At 46.4% G+C, this 7,710-nt stretch overlaps 1 protein-coding gene across 1 annotated transcript; it reads left to right on the top strand.

Annotated features, from left to right (window-relative positions):
* The first annotated feature begins 2,723 nt into the window (after positions 1-2,723).
* Positions 2,724-7,324, top strand: LOC119937858 (CMRF35-like molecule 7). Its single transcript, XM_038757520.1, has 4 exons — positions 2,724-2,836; positions 3,377-3,709; positions 4,452-4,545; positions 6,936-7,324. The coding sequence occupies exons 1-4, from the start codon at positions 2,797-2,799 to the stop codon at positions 7,171-7,173; spliced, it is 705 nt and encodes a 234-aa protein (XP_038613448.1). The 5' UTR covers positions 2,724-2,796; the 3' UTR covers positions 7,174-7,324.
* Positions 7,325-7,710: the final 386 nt, after the last annotated feature.

Here is a 7,710-nt window from a genome sequence, read left to right on the forward strand (position 1 = left end):
CATGAATGCCAAATCACCTCAGAAGCAGCGTGGCCTAGTAGAGAAAGCCCTGGCCTGAGAGTCAGAGGACCTGGGTTCTAATCCCATCTCTGTCTCTTGCCTGTACGTGACCTTGGGCAAGTCAATTTACTTCTCTGTCCTTAGTGTCCTCATCTGTAAAATGGGGATTCTTGTATAAGAATCTTATTCTCCCACCTACTTACAACGTGGGACCTGATGATCTTGTGGCTACCTCAGGGCTTAGTACAATTCTTGGCACATATTAAGTGCTTAACAAATGTTATTATTATTATAACAAGAAGAATGAACTCCTTTTTCCCATTCCTAGGATGAGGGGAAGGGGCTCAGTCAGATTCTCCAAGGCAACAGGGAAATGAAAATTCCATCAGATTTCACATACCACCAGAATTGTGTTCTAGGGAAATGTCATGTCTTATAAATGTCCTTCTTCTGAATCACTGCTTCAATGATAATAGAGTTGATCCTTCTTATTATTATTAAGCATTTCCTATGTGCCAAGAATGGTGATATGGACTTGGGCAGATAATCATCAATCATCATCATCATCAATCATATTTATTGAGTGCTTACTGTGTGCAGAGCACTGTACTAAGCGTTTGGGAAGTACAAGTTGGCAACATATAGAGACAGTCCCTACCCAACAGTGGGCTCACAGTCTAAAAGGGGGAGACAGAGAACAAAACCAAACATACTAACAAAATAAAATAAATAGAATAGATATGTGCAAGTAAAATAAATAAATAAATAGAGTAATAAATATGTACAAACATATGTACATATATACAGGTGCTGTGGGGAAGGGAAGGAGGTAAGATGGGGGGGATGGAGAGGGGGACGAGGGGAAGAGGAAGGAAGGGGCTCAGTCTGGGAAGGCCTCCTGGAGGAGGTGAGCTCTCAGTAGGGCCTTGAAGGGAGGAAGAGAGCTAGCTTGGCGGATGGGCAGAGGGAGGGCATTCCAGGCCTGGGGGGATGACGTGGGCCGGGGGTCGATGGCGGGACAGGCGAGAACGAGGTACGGTGAGGAGATTAGCAGCAGAGGAGCAGAGGGTGCGGGCTGGGCTGGAGAAGGAGAGAAGGGAGGTAAGGTAGGAGGGGGCGAGGTGATGGACAGCTTTGAAGCCCAGGGTGAGGAGTTTCTGCCTGATAATCAGATCGGATACAGTCTCTGTCCCACTTGGGACTCACAGTCTGAGAGGAAAGGAGAGTGGGGTTCTCTACCTCTCTGGGTCTCAGTATTCTCAAGCATAAAATGAGGATAAGTGACTTGCCTGAAGAACACCGAATGCTAGCTGTGAATTATTTGAAAGCTGAAGAGGTTAGAATATTCCAGAAGGGCATTCCTCCACTTGGCAATTTGTATCTCAGAGTAGTAGGGCTTCAAAAGTGGGGCCTGCTTGGAAAAGCAGCATGGCTTAGTGGAAAGAGCACAGGCTCAGGAGTAAGACCTCGGGAGTTCTAATCACAACTCTGCCACTTGTCTGCTGTGTGACCTTGGACAAGCCACTTAACTTCTCTCTGTCTCAGTTACCTCATCTGTAAAATGGGGATTAAGACTGTGAGCCCCATGTGGGACAACCTGATTACCTTGTATCTACCCCAGTGCTTAGAACAGTGCTTGGCACATAGTAAGTGCTTAACAAATACCATTATTATTATTATTATTATTACCTTAAAGCCTTCAACCTTATTTTCCAGCCGTCCGTTGACATTCCCCTTCTAGGCTCCGGAGCAGGGCTGTAGAAGAAAGATAACAGACTCTCTGTCCTCTCGATGTTTGGGAAGCTGAAGACGTCCCCATTTTAGCTGGCTCTTGAAAACAGATGCTATATCAATCAGTGATATTTACTAAGCACTTACTGTGTGCAGAACACTGTACTAAGTGCTTGTGAGAGTACAGTATAATAATACAACAGATTCCCTGTCCACAACAAACTTGCAGTCTATAGGAGGAGATGGGAATTAATATAAACATATTTTGGCTATGTACATAAGTGCTTTGGGGCTGAGGGAGGGGTGAATTAAGGGAACAGATCATGGTGATGCAGAAGGCAGTGGGAGAAGAGGAAAGGAAGGCTTAGTCAGGGAGGGCATTTTGGAGATGTGCCTTCAATAAGGCTTAGAAGGTGAGAAGAGTGATTTGTCAGATATAAAATACATAAAAGTACATATAAAATACAGATATTGTCTGTCAAGCCAGAGGCGGCAGGATGTGGGCGAGAGGTGGGTGGTGAGATAGATGAGATAGGGGTTTGGTGAGAAGACTGGCATTAGAGGAGCAAAGTGTGTGGGCTGGGATGTAATAGGAGAGTAGCGAGGAGAGGTAAGAGGTAAGCTGACTGAGTGCTTTAAAGCTGATGGTAAGGAGTTTTTCTCTGATGCGGAGGTGAAAAGGCGACTATGTATATATCTCTGTAGCCATTTTGTTTCCTAACTTGGGAAAGACAAGCTTCTTAAAGGTGACAGGCCCTATCTCTTTCCTTGCTGAAATGATAGCAGTGGGCATGAGGCTGGAACCCCCGCTTTCTTCCTCCCCAGATAGTAGTAGAGTCTCTTACCCAATCCTTTGGTTCCTCCCTCCCCCATTTCCCCAGACTCTGCCCCACCCACACCCACCTCTGGGAAGAGGAAGTTCTGGGCGAGCCAAACCAGAAACGGGCAGAGGATATCATCTGTGTCTGATGCCAAAGAAGCCCCAAGGTGCCACCCTTCCAGGGAAATGCAGCAGTTTACTGGTGATCCCACGGTGGATGCTACTTTGGCAGGCTGAAGGCAACCATGAGATTTCTCCTGCTTTGGGCCTGGAGCATTTTTCCGGGTGAGTAAAATACGAGACTTCAGGGGAAGGATGTAGAAGTTGCATTTCCTCTTTGTGGGTTTAATAATAATTGTGGTATTTGTTAAAAGCTTACTGTGTGACAGACACTGTACTGAGCGCTGGGGTGGATACAAGGAAATCAGGTTTGGCACAGTCCGTATCCCACATGGGGCTCGCAGTCTTAATCCCCATTTTACAGATGAGGGAACTGAGACTCAGAGAAGTGAAGTGACTTGCCCAAGGCAAGATGGGGAGTCCACTTGTGGCCCAGAGTAGCCCTGGGGCAGGAAGCATGAGACAGTCAGTCAGTCTTATTTATTGAGGACTTACTGTATGAAGAGCACTGTACTAAGTGCTTGGGAGAGTCCAATAGAGCAGTCACATTCCCCACCCTCAATGAGCTTCTGGTCTAGAGGACAGGGTTGAGACCCTGTGAACTTGTTTCACTCTGCAGAATGCTGGGCACCAGACTCCTCCTGGTTTGCGAGCTAAGTCTGAGGCATCTGAAGCCCATCACTCTTTCTCCTCACTCTCTTTCAGGATGCTTCTCTCTAACGGGCCCCAGACATGTACAGGGCACCCAAGGCAAGCCCCTGACCGTGTCCTGCCTCTACAGGGAGGGCTACGAGGAGTACAATAAATATTGGTGCCGCGGGGCCCAGTGGGCCTCCTGCAAACCAGTGGTTGAGACCTGGACGGACAGAAAACTCCAGAATGGCCGGACGACCATCCGTGACTTTCCGAGAAATCTCAAGTTCGAAGTGACAATAGAGAATCTGGCCCAGGAAGACCAGGACTTTTACTGGTGCGCCATCGATAGGCTAGTAGCTCGGGACTACAAGGTCCGAGTCCGTGTGACCGTGAGTCCCTCAGGTAAAGATAGACTCCACTCTCTTCCGGGGATTGGCAGGGTGGGGAGGGGTGCAGTGGGGAGAGGAAACTGAGGGTGTGAGGTGCAAAGTGGAGGAAAGTCGGGGAAGCAGCAGCAGCTGGCATTTCAGAAAGAAACAAAAATGTGAGCTCTTCTGCATTGGGAGGCTCCACAAGCACCAGATGGATTTGGGACTTCTTGTGTTCTGGCCCCACATAATACTACTACTACTGATAATAATAATAATGATGATGATGGTTTTTGTTAAGCACTTACTATGTGCCGTGTACTGTTCTAAGCACTGGGGTAGATATAAGGTAATCAGGTTGTCCCACGTGGAGCTCACAGTCTTAATCCCCATTTTACAGTTGAGGGAACTGAGGCACAGAGAAGTTAAGTAATAACAATGATACTTGTTAAGTGCTTACTTTGTCCCAAGCACTGTTCTAAACACTGGGGCAGGTATAAGCTAATCAGGTTGGTTACATTCCCTGTCCGACATGGTGCCTACAGTCTCAATCCCCAGTTTCCAGATGAGGTAATGCAGAAGTGAAGTGACTTGCCCAAGGTCACACGGCAGACAAGTGGCGGTGACGGAATTAGAACCCAAGTTCTCCTGACTTCCAGGCCTGTGTTCTATCCACTAGGCCATGCTGCTTCCACATTTCCAGAGTCCCCTAGATCGTGTGATACCACTTACTTCTTGAGGTTTTTCTCCATCTTCATTTCTGGATTCTTCTCCAGGACCCACACAGTTCAGCTGGCCTGATGACATATGGTCTGATTCTGATTTTCCTCCTCCTGAGGCTGCCTCTGGGTTCAGAGGGACTACTGTTGGGTGAGTGTCTGCTTTTTAACCCCCTTCCTGTATCTCACAATTACCTCCTCCAAGAAGCCTTCCCCAAATAAGCCCTCATTTCCTCTTCTCCCACTCCTTGTTACATCGCCCTTGCACTTGGATTTACGTCCTTTATTCACTCCCCCTCAGTCCCACAGCACTTATTTACCTAACTGTAATTTATTTATTTATGTTAATATCTGTTTCCCCCTCTAGACTGTAAGCTCTCTGTGGGCAGGGAATGTGTCTACCAACTCTGTTATACTGTACTCTCCTAAGGGTTTAGTCCAGTGCTCTGCACACAGGATTTGCACACTTTATTCACCCCTCCCTCGGTCTCATACCACTTATATACATATCTGTAATTTAATCTTTTTATTTGTATTAATGTCTGTCTTCCCCTCTAAACTGTAAGATCATTGTGGGCAGGGAACATGTCTACTAAGTCTCTTAGATTGTATTCCCCCAAGGGCTTGGTATAGAGCTCTGCACACAGTAAGATTTCAATAAATGTCTATTTTAAGAAGAAATCCACTACTTGTTGATTCAGATGCTGTGATTTGGTGTTTCCATTTGTTTCGAATGCAATCATTCCCATCCAGAGACAAGCAGCATCTTACAAGGAATTCTATTTCTACCAAATGTTTGATCGGAGAGATGGGGAAAACCCCCTTTAGCTTCAAATTCATATTTGCTTGAGAAGCATCTTGGCCTAGTGGTTAAAACACGGGCCTGGGAGAAGGAGAACCTAGGTTCCAGTCTGGGCTCTGTCACTTGTCTTCTGTATGACCTTGAGCAAGTCACTTAACTTCTCTGTGCCTCAGTTACCTCATCTGTATAATCAGGATTAACATTGTAGTGCCCATGTAGACATGGATTATGTACAGCTCATTAGCTTATATCTCCCCCAGCACTTTGGACAGTGCCTAGAACATAGCGAGTGCTTAACAAATACTACTGAAAAAAAAAAAGATTCTTGCTTAATACATTATTGTGCAAGGGAAACAGTGTTTACGAGTGGTACTGAGGATTTAAATAATGTCATAGAGCTTATATGTTTACTATGTGCTAGACATTGGAGTTAATAATAATAATAATGGCATTTATTAAGCACTTACTATGTGCCAAGCACTGTTCTAAGCACTGGGGAGGTTACAAGGTGATCAGGTTGTCCCCCGGGGGGCTCTTAATCCCCATTTTATAGATGAGGTAACTGAGGCACAGAGAAGTTAAGTGAGTTGCCCAAATTCACACAGCTGACAACTGGCGGAGCCGGGATTTGAACCCATGACCTCTGACTCCACAGCCCGTGCTCTTTCCACTGAGCCACGCTGCTTCTCTATTTGAATAATTATTTATTTTTATTCATGTCTGTCTTCCCCTCTGGAATGTCAGCTCGTTGTGGGCATGTATCTACTAACTCTGTTGTATTGTGCTCTTCTAAGTGCTTAGTACAGTGCTCCTCACTATTGGCTTCAAAGCTCTCCATCACCTCACCCCCCTCTTACCTCACCTCCCTTCTCTCCTTCTCCATTCCAGCCCACACACTGGGCTCCTCTGCCACTGCTAACCTTCTCACTGTGCCTCGTTCTCACCTGTCCCCGCTTTGACCCCTGGCCCACATCCTACCTCTGGCCTGGAATACCCTCCCTCCTCACATCCACCAAACTAGCACACTTCCCACCTTCAAAGCCCTACTGAAAACTCACCTCCTCCAGGAGGCCTTCCCAGACTGAGCCCCTCTTTTCCTCTGTCCCTCCTCCTCTCCCTCCACAGCACTTGTGTATATATGTACATAATTATTATTCTATTAATTTTATTAATGATGTGTATATATCTATAATTCCATGTATTTATTTTGATGCTATTAATGCCTGTCTACTTGTTTTGTTTTGTTGCCTGTCTCCCCCCTTCTAGACTGTTAGCCCATTGTTGGGTAGGGATTGTCTCTATTTGTTGCCGAGTTGTACTTTCCAAGCACTTAGTACAGTGCTCTGTACACAGTAAGTGCTCAATAAATACATTGAATGAGTGAATGAATGAATGAATGCTTTGCTCATAGCAAGCACTAGGTAAATACCAGTGATTGAGTGATACAGTGTCACTAGCTTGGAACCAGTAACTGTCCCATATTGGGCTCACAATCTATTTCATCCCCATTTTATAGAGGAAGACCTGAGGCCCAGAGAGGTTATGTGTCTTAACCATGGTCACACAGCAGGCAAGTGACAGAAGCAGGACTAGAGCCCAGTCTCTTATGCTGGTTCCATTGGTCCTCCCTGCCTCCCTGAGGCTCAGGAGAAAGAGGCAGCCTGGTTATTTGGGAGGGAGGAAATCCAATTCCATACCCAGCTCTGAGAACCATTTGTCTTTTTGTCTCCTCCAATCAGGGCCTGTGTCATAGTAATAATCTTGAAAATATTAATCTTTCTGGGCTTGTCCTGTGCTGCCGTCTGGAGACAGAAATACCAGACCGGAAAGACTGTGGGAATGGCGGCTGCAGGAACTCTCATCTTTCCACCAGCGGTGTTTCCTGTGAAGTTTATTTTCTGGAGAAAAGGTCACAAATCCCCCAGCTCCTCTGGATCAAGCACTTCAACACCAAACCAGGGCCAAGTTTCGGTTTGAAGGCCTTGGAGAAACCCAAGAGGTAGAACGAATGGGCTCTTGAGCCGGTGTCCTTAGGTGGGCCTCAGATTGTTTGGCTGTGTCCTTTGGGCACAGTCCCTGGGACCCTGAAGCCAGTGGCAGAAGGAGTCACACGTGCTCAAGGAAAATGGCTTTCCAAGATAGTTGCTGTTGCCACTTTCTCCTGGACAAGAACTGTGAGAGGAGCGAAACGGGGGTGTCCACAGATTAGCCCAGTCAGCAGAACTCTGGGAGGATCCAAATGACTAGTGACTCTCTCCCATGGAGAGAACGAGAGCTCATCACCACTTCTTGGAGGCTCTGGGCTTTTTGCTCTCAGCCCTCTGAGACAGGATGAGGGCCAAAGAAGATATGAGAATACAGGATTCAATCCCCAAGACTTGAAGGAACAACGGAAAAGAGAAAACCAAAACTGGATCCCAACCGTAGCTAAGGAACAGCAAGGCTATTGCTTTTCTAAAAAATGGTTTTTAAGTGCTTACGTTCTTTCAGATACTGCTGGGGTAGATACAAGCT

The sequence above is a fragment of the Tachyglossus aculeatus genome, chromosome 15, assembly GCF_015852505.1.
Source record: "Tachyglossus aculeatus isolate mTacAcu1 chromosome 15, mTacAcu1.pri, whole genome shotgun sequence".
Lineage (NCBI taxonomy): Eukaryota > Metazoa > Chordata > Mammalia > Monotremata > Tachyglossidae > Tachyglossus > Tachyglossus aculeatus.

What these genes read in the sequence shown, in the direction of transcription:
- LOC119937858 (XM_038757520.1), top strand. Translation starts at nt 2,797, where the DNA reads ATGAGATTTCTCCTGCTTTGGGCCTGGAGCATTTTTCCGG. An exon ending in TGTGACCGTGAGTCCCTCAG is followed by an intron (nt 3,710 to 4,451) that starts GTAAAGATAGAC and finishes ATTCTTCTCCAG; the next exon opens with GACCCACACAGTTCAGCTGG. An exon ending in TTCAGAGGGACTACTGTTGG is followed by an intron (nt 4,546 to 6,935) that starts GTGAGTGTCTGC and finishes TCCTCCAATCAG; the next exon opens with GGCCTGTGTCATAGTAATAA.